Source organism: Condylura cristata, unplaced genomic scaffold (genome assembly GCF_000260355.1).
Source record: "Condylura cristata isolate star-nosed mole 26May11 unplaced genomic scaffold, ConCri1.0 scaffold00005, whole genome shotgun sequence".
NCBI lineage: Eukaryota > Metazoa > Chordata > Mammalia > Eulipotyphla > Talpidae > Condylura > Condylura cristata.
This window is the reverse complement of record NW_004567106.1, coordinates 19,640,524-19,656,540: the sequence shown is the minus strand read 5'-3', so window position 1 is coordinate 19,656,540 and position 16,017 is coordinate 19,640,524. Positions and strand designations below refer to the sequence as shown.

Below are 16,017 nucleotides of genomic sequence, written 5' to 3'. Positions count from 1 at the left end.
CGTGCAGACCTCTCCTGACCCGCCCACTGCTCCCCTCAGCAGTGTACTTCCTCGATCTGCCTGTTCTGCTCCCCACTCTGTCTCTGGTGAAGCCTCTCACTGCCCCTGAGCCTCTGGCCTGTACCCCAGTTCTGTATGCACAAATAAATAAATCTTTAAAAAAAAAAATTAAAAAAAAAAAGTCAGTTATATATTTTTTCAATCTATTTACTACTACGCAGAATGCAGAATTTCTAGGCTGTACATATTAATTCATTACTTAATTTAGATTATCTACAATAAAACAATTTTATTTTTATTACTGCTGCAAAAAAATAATACTGTTGAGAAATGACTTAAAAAATGCTTCAAAGGCAAAATGGTTTTAGAGGTAGCTACTTATCTATTTTATGGAAAAATGAAGATAACTGAGAGTTTCAGATCTAGCCTAACCAGTCTTTTATTTGTAGAAGCATTTTCTTATTTCTATAGGCAAATAACTTAAATATACAAGCCAAATCCTGACAGGGGAATTGGTAAGGTCCTCCTTACAGAAGCCAGAAAGTTGAAAATAAAACTAGCAATAAATTATCACATTTTGAAAGTTAAATATGAAATTAGTGTGAATTTGGTTTGGTTTTAATATTTGGACTTAAAAGAATTGACAAAGAAGCACATTAATCATTTCTCCTCAATACAGTAGATACAATTAACACTGAATATTTTAGCTTCTCTCTATGCATTGATCTGATCAGAACTTCCACTATTAACATCAGTTTAAAACATCATTTCAGGCAGTTCTGAAAATTATGAATGAAAACTGAATGGGAAAAGATACCTGTTAAAGAGGAACAAAATATCTATTTCTTGGCACAATATAAAGAAGTCTTAAAACTCTAAGCTATGAAAATCCACTCAATGATCAAAAAGTCTTTTCCCTTGGTACACCTAGAGCCATTGGTGTGGCTTTAAAGTTGCTCAGAGTGGAAAGTGTATTATTAGTTTTTCGAATCTATCTCACACTGAGGCCAATATATACAATGTTTATTTATTCATTTGAAAATTTAAATAAAACCTTATTTTTCGGTATCAGTTTCATTAATACAATTCATATGCCACACAATACACTCATTTTAAGTATATACAATTCATGCTTTTCCATATAGTCACAGAATTGCACAGCCATCACCACAACATCTTCAGCACCTCAAAAGAAATGCCATATCTCTTACTTTTTAGCTATCACTCCTCAACCACCTCACCACCCACCCTTCCCCTCAGACCTGTGCAAATACTAATCTATTTAAAAATAGTTACAACTCAGTGTTGCTGTCTTTGTGGATGTGCCTTTTCTGGACATTTCATGTAAGTGGAATTATACATGTTAAAACTTCCTTTTGAGTTAAAATCAAAGACAAATGTAAACATTAAAATCTCTTGTCACTTTTTTCATTTTTGTCTGGCATCACAAATCATTTCACACAAAAATTTTTTCTACCTTGTTCTTTCAATAGTATATCTTAAATAAGAGTAAGATCTTGTCTTGTCAGAAATATCTACATCTTTTAGTCATAAACACTGTTCTTCTAATTTTAAATCTGAAAAGTGGGGACAGTGGGAATCTGGCAAAATGGAAGCAGAGAGAAGATAATGGACACATTTCCTCACCCCCCACCATATACTCACAACTAGATTATATTGTATCAAAGTCAACTCTCCAAAGGAAAAACAGACAGTGAAAAGATCCTCTAGGAGAAACAATTTAGCCAGAGAAGGCAGGAGGGAGGGGACCAAATCTTAAGCCATGGGTGCTCCTAGTGATACCCACAGGAGGGAGTTCCTATGTAGGAACTCCTTCAGTTGCTGACTCACGGGCACACATCAAAACTGGGGACTCTTATGACGTGGCACTACATAGAAGGGGATGCACAGAGTTGGCATCCAACCCAGAGTGCAAACTGTTGGAGGGCTCCAGGCACAGGGATGCCGAGTGAGAATTACTGGTTTGTGCTGGAAGTTCTCAGGACAGAACAGCTAGAGCTTGAGCCAGAAGGGAGAACTACGCAGGACTACCTGTCTCTGCGTAGGAGAGAGGCTACTTCTTCAAGCTGAGATTGTGGTTCTGAAAACACCTTCTGCCCCACACCTCAGGGCTAAAATCAAAACAACAAATGAATGCTTGCAAAAGCCAGAATTTAAGTACCTGTTAATGACAGCGCATAACAGCTAGGATAAGGCTCTGTGCTGGAAAAGAGAAGAAAACTCTTGGCCTATGACCCCATATCAACTACTATCTATCACTGGTAATACATCTAGTACTTAGAAACAATCTAGAGGTGGAAGCTTATGTGACAATATACAGGACACCATTTAGACCAAGGCAGTGTAGAAGAGGAGATAACTGTGGATCCTCACCATGCAGCTCTCGCATTCATAGCACAGTAGGAACTGGAATCCCTGAGGCTCACTGGAGGTGATCCTTGATGTTCTGTTCTACTACTCCACTCCTTTTTCACCTACTACCCCTTGCCAGGAGCATGTAACTATGTGATCTATCAGAATGAGTCAGAGACCAGATCATCCAAAGGGTCACACAAATAACTCATTACATACTAACATCATCAGACCTTTCAAACAAAAGCTAATAGAAGTAACATATAAGACTAAAGAAATGGGACTTAAAACACAAAAAGGACACCTCAAAAAAAAATAAAAAGAGAAAGAAGAAAAGAAAAGAAATAAAGTAAATAAAAAAGAAAAAGAAAAAGAAATAAAGTAAATAGACAACAAAAACCACACATCACTCAGCACTTACGTCCCAAAAATAACAATCAAGAGGTGAATTTCAAAACAATGTCCAACCTTCTGCTAGTTACAAAAAACACATATTCCAACAAAGACAAGCACAGTCTTAGAGTTAAAATATGGAAGATAATCCTACAAGCAAATGACTATCAAAAAATAAGCAAATAGAACCCATGAAAAGGTAATTAAGTGATGAAAATTGATACTATATTATGATTAGGGGTCTAATACAATAATTAGAAATAACACTCATATTATGGCCAGAGTTTGATCCCAGCCAGGGAGCTGACCCACATGGCACAGCAGCCATCTCCTGTCTTGCTCGCTGCTCCCCTCAGCAGTGTATTTCAGTCAATCTGCCTGTTCTGCTCCCTACTCTGTCTCGGGTGAATCCTTTCAACAACCCCCCCAACCACCTCCATCCCTCTGGCCTACACCCCAGTTCTTCTATGCAAAAAACACACATAAATAAACAATAAAATATGTAGAAGAAAACAATGGGGATACATCCCAGGACATTAATGTAAAAGTCATTTTCAGGGACTCAACTCCAATGACAAGGGAAATAAAAACAAAAATAAACAGTTGGGATGACCTCAAGTTAAAAAGCTTTTGTACAGTTGAAGAAAAAATAACAATATTTTTAAAAGACACCCAACTAATGAAACTATTCACACAATATATAACTGATAGGTGGTTAATATCCAAAATATGCAAAAAATTCACACAATTCAACAATAATAAACCACTCAATTAGTGAATAGACAGCAGATATGAACAGACAATTCAACAAAGAAAATATCCAAAAAGTAAATAAACACATGAATAAAATGTTCCTCATTGCTTTACTGCAGAGATGCAGGTGAAAGCCACACTGAGCTACATGGAACACCTGTGAGCACGACACATATGAAGAAGACAGCCAACAAGTGCCGACAGTATGGGGAAGAAAAGGAAACTTACACTGAAGATGAAAATGTAAACTGGTGAAAACATTATGGATAGTAATTGGATTTATTGTCCTAAAAACTAATAAAATGGAAATATATGACCCAGCAATTTTACTCTTGGGTGTCTATGCAAAGAATATGCAACTATGTTTCACAAACTTCAGTACAGCACTGTTTACAGTACTAGGACAAGGAAGCAGTTTAAATGCATTGGCTCAAGAAAATGTCTACTATGCATATGATTCACCTCTAGGAAATATGAAATGTATACATTTTCAACAAAATGTGAGAGAACTATGTGAAGTAAAGCAAGTCAGAATGATAAATACTGGATATTTACATGAGAGATAATTCAATGAAGCAAAACTCTTACAAAAAATGAGTAATAAACATTAATAGACACTTTGAGAGCTAGATGGTAAGAGGATGAGGGAAGGAAAATGGTAGGGAATATAAGGAAAGTGGGGGGAAATAGTTTTAAAAATTTGAGAAAGTAAAGTTATTACTATTTTAACTTATGCCTATAGAAAAATGCAAATGGATACTTAGGGTCTTCAGATTTAGCATCCCCTTTAATTCCTTCACAGTTGCATCAATTCTTGTTAACTCATTGTGGTGTAGCAGGAGGATATGCAATGAACGCAAATAGTGGAGGCCTTTAAAAAATTTACAAGAGTTTAAACATTTTTGATTCCACTTGAACATGCAATTAAGCAAGAGCAGAGACAACCTTACAACCTCTTCAGAAAGGAGCATTTATTATTTAAAATATTGTGAATTATCATTATCATCAAGATTACAACAGAGCATCAGAATTTAAAGTTTATTGTGATGTGATGTGAGAATATAGTTAAAATTTTCCCACCGTAATGTTTCATGTTTTATTTTTTCCTGTAACAGTTTTTTTGTTTGTTTGATTTTGGAGTGATTGTTGTTCTTTTTGTTTTGTTTTCTTAATGTCACTTAGATTTGTAACACCAAAGAAATAATTAATTTCTTCACCAGGGGCCTCCCTGCTGGCTCAGGGGTCAAGTCTCAGCACTATTATCATGAAGCCTAAGTTGGATGTCCCCAGGGAGCTGGCCACATGGCACAGCAGACCCCTCCAAGACCCTCTGCTCCCCTCAGCAGCTCACCAACACTACTCCCCACTCTGCTCTGCTGAATCCTTTTACTCCCCATTCCCTGTACCTCTGGCCTATACCCCACTTCTTACATGCAAAAGTAAATTTAAAAACTAAAAAAAAAATAATTTTCATTCAATATTTCTTCCCAAATTTTTCAAGTAAATATTTTCTTTACATAACAGGTAATGTTGATTCGAAATAGCACATGTTCCTTTTTTTTTTTTTTTTTTAATTTATTTGTGCATACAGAACTGGGGTACAGGCCAGAGGCTCAGGAGCTGTGAGAGGCTTCACCAGAGATAGAGCGGGGAACAGAACAGGCAGATCGATGAAGTACACTGCTGAGGGGAGCAGCGGGCGGGTCAGGAGAGGTCTGCCTCGTCATGTGGATCTCCTCCTGGGCAGGCGGGAATCGAACTCATGCAGAAGTGGTTTAAGCTTCTTTGTGCAGTGCTTTTAACCCGCCGCGCCACCAGGGAGGGCCCATGTTCCTCTATTTTTAACTCAAATCAAAGTGTGCTATGTTTTTGTGATAATCACATAATAGCTATTTGGCAAGATTTTCTTTCTTCATGGTATGTGAAATCACAGTGGATCTAAAAATTTACAATACACTGATTCTGTGATATGTGATACATGATATTTAAAAAAGTGTTTTATACTGTATTTGTAATCCATACACCATTTACATCATGTAACTGACTTGAAATTTTCAGTTTAGAGATTTGTTGCTTATTTGAAAATTAGCTTATAGGGAAAATAGAAACTTGATTGGTAAATATATTAGCAGTAGAGATATTTACACTTAACATATAAAGTTGTAATTTTTAAAATTTTATTTATTTGTACATTTTAAAAAGATTTATTTATGCATACAAAACTGGGGTACAGGCCAGAGGTGTAGGGACGGTGAGAGGATTCACCAGAGACAGAGTGGGAAGCAGAACAGGCCGACTTCAAATGCATTGCTGAAGGGACCAGTGGGTGAGACAGGAGAGGTCTGCCACACCATGTGGGTCATCTCCAGGGAGTGCTTTAGCTTCTTAGTGCTGTGCTTTAACCTGCTGTGCCACCAGGGAGGGCCCTAAAGTTGTAATATTTATCAGTACTTCTAAGAATTGCTAACCTTTGTTTACACAATGACAGTTTGTGTACAACAAGTTGACAAAATTTCTATGTTTAAAAAAATACTGGTTTGGGGCACTCCTAGTGGTTCAGTGAATTAAAGCTCAGTACTGTGAAGCTATCTGCAGCCACTGTAACAGAGTTTGATCCCCAGCCAGGGAGCTGACCTATATCATGGCGCAGCAGATCTCTCCTGACCTGCCCAGAGCTCCCCACAGCAGTGCATTTTATTAGATCTGCCTGTCTGCTCCCCACTCTGTCTCTGGTGAATCCTCTCACTGCCGGCACCTCTGGCCTGTTCCCAGTTCTTGTATGCACAAATACATAAATCTTAAAAAAAAAACAACAACCTGTTTTACATTTTGAGTAAGATATATTGAATTAAAACCATTCTCAATTAGCACATTTTTAAGAAATGAAATATACATGAGAATATTAAAAAATAATAGATTCCATCACATATCTTTAAAAAATGTTAGAAGATTTTTAGTATGTCATATCAATACCATAGCTGAAAGTTATTATTTAATGGAAAATCAATTCAATCAACTGAGAACATTTAAATTATACCTTCTATCTCAAAGATCGCATTGTTGTTAAGATACAGTTCTGTCAGACAATAGTTTCTTGTTAGAAATGTTATTCCATGGAGCTGAAAATGAGAGAGAATATACATTTTACAATAATTATATTTATAAATACATTCACATATATTTTTTTGTGTGTAAGTCCATTGGAGTTTAACATTTGTTGTTATTATTTGTAATTTTTACATCAGAGCTATCAGTTTATAACTGTATTGTCTTTGAGAATTGTATGATAAAAGAAGTTACATTAAACTATCCTCGCAACACATCTCGACCAAACTCCCTGCAAGTTTTTAAAACTTCTGCAATTTTTCTAACAATATTTTTCACAATTCTGCTACAAATAGTCTCATCAGATATGACTTGGCATAGCTACTAATTTATCATCACATATTAGTAAGTGCCTATCATGTGCCAACGGCTCTCTTCTCAGATAATGTTGGGGCCACTTCTGCATCTGTGTATGAGTCATGATTTCTTTTGTCTGAATGACTCTTCTTCCTGGTACATTTCCGATTATTTTTAAGGATCAGCCCTAGGCCAGCAAGACATAGCAAACCATGCCTGAGCAAGCTGCCACAAGAGGTATCCACTGCTCCAGAGACTTGTTGAGACTATGTTTTGATCTCCTTACATTTCACTACAGTCTTCCTGCTGTTTTGACCCTCACTGGTTTCTCCAAATTTCCACCTGTTCCAGCATTTTGAGTCATATCTCCTCAATGGTGGTCTAATTCTGAACTTTTATTCTTTATGTCTCATCTATAAATGATATTCTCGTTTCAGACTCACTGTCCTGTTGAAGAGATCCGTTTAGCTGAGGATGCTGTAATCTGAATGGACACAGGTCAGCTCTGACAGGTCAAGTCTTTTGTTAAATCACTCACCGGTCTCCATCCACAGGGAGAAGGCAAGGCACAGTATTATCCTATTCCTTCACTCTTTTTAACCAGTCTTTCCAGAAAACCTCCATTTCTGGGTTACTCCAAAACTTCACTTGTTTTGTATAATTAATCAATTTACTCATTCATTAGTTTTGTGTCTTCTGTAAAGGAAGGAATGTTTTCAGGAATGTGTTTTGACCATTTCCCAAATCTCCTAACAGTATGGTGAAAGTTGCTTCTTACTTTTAACATTAGAAATCCAGTGCAAATGAACTAGTAATAGCCAGAAAAATTCTTGAAAATTCCTATAATCAACTATTTACACATGATATGGGTTATTCAACTCTAAATTCAAACTCATTCTAAACTGTTAGAAATGTTTCTGCTATTTTGCATAGAGAACCTCATTATTATTTTTAAAATATTGACTCTATAATATTGATATAACTGAATCATTTGCTTGATTTATGAGGATGACACATGGTAAAATCATAAAGATGAGGAAGGTATGTTCCAGAAGCAGGAACATACAAGCTAAATACAAGAATATTACCTTTAACACAAAATCTAAGAGGGAGAAGATTCTCATGAAGTAGGTAATGATCAAGTGCTTATTGTATATATCTTTATATATACAAAAATATATGGCCATGACAGTAAATTTGCTTTGTATATGTTTACGGAAGTTTATCAAAGAAATGATTGTCATCAGTTAAATAGAACTGTTTTTAACTTGAATGGATTCATTCAAACTGACAGAGCTAACTTATTTGATTTAGTAAGAATTTACTGGAAATTTCATTAAACTCTTATAATTTGAAAAGCTATTCTAGAATTGCATCCAACATTTGAAATTGATATTTTTAATGAATTAAGTACATGTCCTTCCTGACATCTGCAATATTCACAAATGAATAAATGAAACTACTAAAGTCATGTGTGCCACCCACTTCATCATTTCACCAATTCATCTACATCAAATTATGTCGTATCTCACTGAGGAGAATCAACAATAATTTCACCTCACGTTTTTTCGTTTTTGTTTTTGTTTTTTGTTTTTAAGATTTATTTACACATTCAGAACTGGGGCAAAAGCCAGAGGTGCAGGGGTGGTGAGAGGATTCACCAGAGACAAAGTGGGAACAGAACAGGCCGACTGACGAAGTACACTGCTAAGCGTGGGTCAGGAGAGGTCTGCTGTGCCATGTGGATCACTTCTGGGGTGAGGAGTGAACTCATGCTGAAGTGGCTTTAGCTTCTTAGTGCTGTGCTTTAATCCACCGCGCCACCAGGGAGGGCCCAACCTGTTTTTTTATAAGTCATGAGAAGAGTTACGTTTCGTATTTCAGAGAGATCATTTAAAGAAGTGAGAGCTGGGTCCCAGTGACATGCTATATCTTTCTGTTCTTCCTTTTTGGTTTCTGAGAATAACTTACTGTCATCTGTCCTCCTGACTATTCTCTAATCTAATCATAGCCACAACTAACTATTGCATAGGAAAAGAACACCAGTAGAAACCATGACTTTTTCTTCTCTTTTCCCAGTTACTTGCCTGATCACACATTAACAGCACATTACTAATTAGCTGAACCTTTAATTTTGTTGCATTACTCATTAACGAGGAGAAAAACAATTAAAATTCAACAGTTTTATCTTGATTAAATAATCTTAATTTCCCTGCCCAAGAACATTAACATCCTTGGGCTGTGATTATTGGATTTTCAGATTGTGCTATTTGTTGGAGTAAGAGGGGGAACAAAGTGGGGGCAGAGGAAGTAGAGTGAGAAAACAACAAGAACATGAGGACTTTGTGGGGTTACTAACATATTTTGTAGAAAAGATGTTATGAACAATTTTCACCGAGAAAATGGTAGGGGTAGTGAGTAGGATGACAGGAGATGCATAAGAAGGCTATTACACTAACTTGGAAAAATCTATGTTAGCCCAGAGTAGAGTAATGGCAGAAAAAAGAAGTAGAGGTAATTGAAAGCTTCAAGGCAGAATTCACAGGACTTCATAAACTTTGCAATGTGGCCAGTTGTTGAAGACAAGACCTAGGAACAGGAATTGGAAGATAGTGTCTGTCTTGGTAAACAAGTCATTATTAAATTAAAATGCTATGATAATTATTCATTTAGAAAAATCTACCCGATTGATTGTAAGGATTCCTATATATGCACTTAATGTGTCAAGTTATCTGCCTTAACCCAAGTCTTAACACATAGAAAATGCTCACTAAATGGTAGTTATAATTATTTGTTATTTAACCATTCTTATTTTTTATAGAAGGGGGGTTGTTACATTACATTTCATGTATGGCCCTTAAAAATAACCACTGAGATATTAGTGGGGGGGGGAAATGTATATCAGCATGAATCTAAAATCAAGAAGGCAATTTTTAGAGTAGCTTTTCTCAACCTCTAAAACTATTGACATTTTGGGCCAGCTGACTCTTTGTTGGGTTTGGATGGATGGTCCTGTGCAGGGTCATATGTTCAGTAGCATCTTAGTCTCTACCCATATGATGCCAATAGCCTATGCATTTGATTTTTGGCAATCAAAATCTCTCCAGATATTGCTAAATATCACCTCTGGGGAGTGTGTGGAGAGGGTACAAGTGTTCCCAGCTGAGAATTACTGATTAAGAGTCAAGGAAAGAGAGGGAGTCATGTATAATAGATACTTATTACAAAGTGGGCAGGAGGCTAGATGTTTTTATAGACATTATCTAATACCATCATTACAATAGTCCCATGTTATTTGTTTGGCTATATATTACATCATAAGTGGGTGCTTTAATTTGGAGGAGTTAATTTGAAGTAATGGAAAATATTATAAGCTTAAGTAATGGGAAATATTATTAGTTTAGGTAATGGAAAATTTTAGATTGAGTAGTGGAAAATAATCCATAAATTAATTTTATCTAGTATTCCAGCAGTAACCCCCAAAGTAGTCTAAAATGTACCAAACAAAATTTAGCAAAAAACAGAAATGAGACATGCAATAATCTCTCTCTCTCTCTCTCTCACACACACACACACGTAATGTGTGTGTTTATATATGTACTTAAATATAGACACACACCTTATACATATAACTTGTATGTGAGGCATGTAATATGGTTACATCCTGTCTATTAATATTTGATAGTGTTTAGACATGTTCCTGAGTTATTGCTGAAATACTAGAAAAAATAATTTATGGAATAGTTTCCATTGCTCAACTTAATATTTTCACTACTCTAATGACTATTTTCCATTATTTTGAAATATTCAAATGAGCAACTTCTGGATGGTTTAGATAATATATTTATCAACTTACTTACTCTTACGACAGACTCATGATGTAAGAGTATTAATGTTAACTGTATTTTAAGCAATGAAACAAAGTCACAGGGAGGTTGAATAACTTGCCCAAGATTATATAGCTAAGAGATGGTAAAATGAGGTTTGACCAAGGTTCCAGACTCTGTGCTGGAAAGCCACTACACTTCATTACCTCTCAGGGTAATGAGCAACAATCAGCTTGAGCATCTGACTTGCCTCAGCCTATACACCTGATCTAATTTAATCTCTCCAGAGATCTGGGTTTCTCTGCAAAATTACTCCAGCCTTGGCTGCCCTGCCTCAGGCTGGTTTAGGGTCCCAGGCACTGTCTTATCTTGTCCTTAGCCCTTAGGAAGTTTTTCTCATTACCCTCCAGTAGAGCCTAGGTAGGTGCCTATGACTGCCAGTCAACCCAAGCCTGAAGAACTACCCAAGCCTCACTCTACACATCATCATATACAAGCACATTTGTTCTCAGTTTCTGCAACCTTGGCTTTCAGCACTTTTCCCTTCTTCCTGCATTTTCTTAACCCTAAACATCCCATTATTCTTTTTTCCTTTTCACTTTATCTTCTTTCAACATGATCTAGACTCCCATTTCTACAGATCTGTAGAGGTAAATTAAATTGCTGACAAAGTATGATTTACCACCCTGAGTGTTTCTTTTAACTAGAAGCTTATGATCCATGATCTTTCTGACTTTTGGGTAAGCTTGAATAGACATTTTTATTTGAGAAAGCTTGCAATGGTCCCTTAAAATGTGCTCTGTAATAGCTCCCCAAGATAGCAGCTTATTAAACCAGCTCTAGGGACCATGTTCACTAAATCCAATATGTAGGATGACTTGTCAATATAAAGGTTGACTTAAAAACATTTCTAGTAATACAAAACAAAACCATAAGCTATGGATTTGGGAGGGAACTTCAGAATATACACATTGTATAGATAAGGAAAATTCCTTCTGTTTAAAGGTTTAGAGTACACGCAAACATATAATTTTTTATATTCAAAATTTCATCTAACCACTGATAAAAGAATAGTTTAAAAGATGTGTATCTATAGAGAACAGGAACAGGAAGTGAGATAACAGCAATACAGATCTGGATAGCAAACTGTCAAGTGGTAATAAAATTAACGAAAGTGGCCCCCCCTTGTGGTGCAGCACAGCACTGAGGCCCTCCCTGGTGGCGCAGCGGGTTAAAGCACAGCACTGAGAATCTAAAGCCGCTTCCGCATGAGTTCGATTCCCGCCTGTCCCGGAGGTGACCACATGGCGTGGCAGACCTCTCCTGACCGCCCGCTGCTCCCCTCAGCAGTGTACTTCGACGATCTGCCTGTTCTGTTCCCCACTCTGTCTCTGGTGAAGCCTCTCACCGCCCCTGAGCCTCTGACCTGCACCCCAGTTCTGTATGCACAAATAAATAAATCTTTAAAAAAAAAAAAAAAGCACAGCATGAGAAGCTTAAGCCACTTCCGCCTGAGTTCGATTCCCGCCTGCCCCGGAGGTGACCACATGGCGTGTCAGACCTCTCCTGACCCACCCGCTGCTCCCCTCAGACGTGTACTTGTCGATCTGACTGTTCTGCTCCCCACTCTGTACTTGGTGAACCCCCTCACGCTCCGCATCTCTGGCCTGTACCCCAGTTCTATATGAATAAATAAATAAATCTTTAAAAAAAATTAACAAAAGTAAGAAGATCAACTTTTAAACCATATAAGAGCCTGATACACACACACACACATCTCTGGATGTATATACATACACACATATGTGTGTGTGTATGTGTGTGTGTGTGATGTGACAGATATACATACATCACAGTATCCTAAAAGGCTCAATCACTGGGAGTGAGGGTAAAGAAGGGATGAAGTGAGCACTATTAACTTAAGTAATTCTATTCCTCAAGAATGTTCACAGTATACTTGTTTGGCAACTGGGCAACTATTAGTTCAGGAGAATTGTAATAATATGCATTCACTTTTATAAACGAAAAAGAAAAAGAAAAAAATTCCAATATACTATCAGGATTCCTAAGTTTTTTTAATGGTGTTTCTGTTCAATAAGTGAAAAGATTGGTATCTTGATTTTTATTTTTTAAAAGTTTTATTTATTTATGCATACAGAATGGGGGTATAGGCCAGAGGTGCAGGGACAATGAGAGCATTCACCAGAGTCAGAGAGGGGGGCAGAACAGGCACTGCTGAGGGGAGCAGCGGGTGAGACAGGAGAGGTCTGCTGTGCCATGTGGGTCACCTCCAGGTCAGGGATCAAACTGTTACTGAAACCCCTGAGGCCAGCTTTGCAGTTCTGCACTTTAACCCACTGTGCCATCAGGGAGGGCCTGTATCTTAGTTCTAAGTATGCACAGAACTTGAAAATAAAATCAACACTTTAAAAATTGTCAGAAGCAACTATTTTATTCCAACAAACATTCAGTTTCATGTTTTCCTTCTTTATTCCATGTTTATTGAAATTTTTGTGTATTCTTTCTCCAGAAATAGGTTATAGATATTTTATAAATAATTTTAAGTCATTACTAGACATATAGTATGCATACCTATGAATTTCACAATCATACAGTGAAGCTTTGTTTAGGTTATTTGTGCTGACTTTTTTTTGAGGAGGTCTTAAATATTTGACAAAATATAATTCTTTCAACAAAGTTGATATAAGGGATATAATTAATGTTGCCCTCAGGTAACAGAAACATGTAAGAGTCCAAATTATATGGGATACATGATAGTTTATTTTATTTTTTACTAGCTCTTATGTTCTACTAAGGAGAGCTACGTAGCTCTCAGTCATTTTCTTGAGCAAGGTATGGTATGTATAGGAAAGCAAATACATAAATATGTACCTATATGTATAGATACATATCCAATCCAGATTGAGGGAGCCAGTTAAAATTCCATGATACAAAAAATGTAGTAAAGTTACTTGGACAAAAGTTGCCTGGACAAAAAAATCTTAGCAGTATTATAACAGCACATTAAAATAATTATTTCAGGATGACGTCACCAACATGGCCATGAAGAGTCGCTAGAATTAAGTTCTCTCTTGGGTATAGCAAATAAGGGGAACCTGCAGCAAACTTCAGCCAAGGCTCAGACATTTTAAACAGGATTGGTGACTGAGGGTAAACAGGAGGAAGGGGAAAGCAACAGAAAAAGAACAACAAAATAACCCAAAAGACAGTAGGAAACAGGAAATAGTAAAAGTCAAAGCAAAAACAAATGAAATAGAAATTAGGAAAACAATCCAAAAAATCAATGAAACTAAACAAGATAGACAAATCCCTAGCAAGCTCACAAAGAAAAAAACATGAGAAAGCACAAACATGATCATAAATGAAAGAGGAGAATTCAACAAATACAGCAGAAATCAAAAGAATAATCAGAATACTATGAACAACTATATGCAAAGAAGATTAACAGTTAGAAGAGATGGACAAATTCCTACAACTCTACAGTCATCACAAGCTAGATAAAGAAGAAATAGAACAACTAAATAGACCAATTACAAGCAGTGAAATTGAAGCAGTAATTAAAATTCTCCTCAAGGGTAAAAGCCCAGGACCAGATGGATTTACAAATGAATTTTACCAAACTTTCAGAAAAGAACTAGTGCCCATTTTATACAGACTCATCCAAAAAATTGAAAAAGAAGGAAAACTACCACAAACGTTCTACAAAACCAACATCACACTGATACCAAAACCTAAAAAAGACAAAAGACAACACAAAAAAGGAAAACTTCAGACCAATCTCCTTAATGAACACTGATACAAAAATCCTCAATAAAATCTTAGCAAACAGAATCCAACACTGCATTAAAAGAATAACACCACAACAAAGATGGTTTTATTCCAGGGGCACAAGGATGGTTGAACATCTGAAAATCAGTTAACATAATCCATCACATCAACCAACATAGAAATAAAAACCATATAATTACATAAATAGATGCAGAGAAGGTATCTGACAAAGTTCAACATCCATTTTTTAAGACTCTGAAATCCTTGGAATAGAAGGAACATACCTTAACATGATAAAAGCCATGTATGACAAACCTACTGCCAATATTACCCTCAATGGAGAAAAGCTAAAATCCTTTCCTTTAAGATCAGGAACAAGATAAAGATGTTTATTACCACCACTGATCTTCAACATAATACCAGAAGTCCTAGTGAGAGCAGTAAGACAGGAAAAATACATACAAGGAATCCAAATAGGGAAAGAAGAAGTAAAACTATCTTTATTTGCAGATGACATGATAATTTACATGGAAAACTCCAAAAATTCCATAGAAAAACTAATCAAAACAATCAACCAATTTACTAAACTTCCAATATATAAAATCAACACACAAAAAGTCAATAGCCTTCCTATACACAAACAACCAATCCAAAGACATGGAAATAAATTAAAAAAAGACCCATCCCCCGGCCCTCCCTGGTGGCGCAGCGGGTTAAAGCACAGCACTGAGAATCTAAAGCTGCTTCCGCATGAGTTCGATTCCCGCCTGCCCCGGAGGTGACCACATGGCGTGGCAGACCTCTCCTGACCCGCCCGCTGCTCCCCTCAGCAGTGTACTTCGTCGATCTGCCTGTTCTGCTCCCCACTCTGTCTCTGGTGAATCATTTCACCCTCCGCATCTCTGGCCTGTACCCCAGTTCTGTATGAATAAATAAATAAATCTTAAAAAAAAAAAAGACCCATCCTCTTTGCAATTGAAATGCTTAGGGATAAATCTAATAAAAGAGATAAAAGACCTATACAAAGAAAATTATAAAACAGTGTTAAAAGAAATAAAAGAAGACACAAAGAAATGGAAAGACATCCCCTGCTCATGGATCTGCAGAATTAACATCACTAAAATGGTCATTCTACCAAAAGCAATATACAAATTTAACATTATTTCAATAAAAGCTTCAATAACATTCTTCAAAGAAATATAACAAATATTGATGAGATTCATATGAAACAACAAAAAACCTCAAATAACCAAAACTCTCCCAAAATTCAAGCTATTCTACAAAGCCATAATAATCAAAACTGCATGAGACTGAAACAAGAATAGACATAAAGACCATTGGATTCGAATGGAAGACTCAGCTATAAATCCACAAGCTTATGGATAGCTATTCTTTGACAAAGGAGCAAAGAATATGCAATGGAACAAAGAAAGTTTGTTTAACAAATGGTACTGGGAAAACTGGATTGTTAAGTGCAAAA

At 36.5% G+C, this 16,017-nt stretch overlaps 1 protein-coding gene across 1 annotated transcript in view; it reads right to left on the bottom strand.

Moving 5' to 3' along the window:
* The window catches only part of LRRC72 (leucine rich repeat containing 72), a 58,366-nt gene that overhangs the window by 15,094 nt on the left and 27,255 nt on the right, over positions 1-16,017 (bottom strand). Inside the window, exons 4-5 of the mRNA XM_004677121.2 lie at positions 6,557-6,638; positions 4,280-4,390 (exon numbers count right to left, since the gene is read on the bottom strand). Of these exons, the coding sequence (XP_004677178.1) occupies positions 4,280-4,390; positions 6,557-6,638 (193 nt within the window). The remainder of the gene's footprint in view (positions 1-4,279; positions 4,391-6,556; positions 6,639-16,017) is intronic.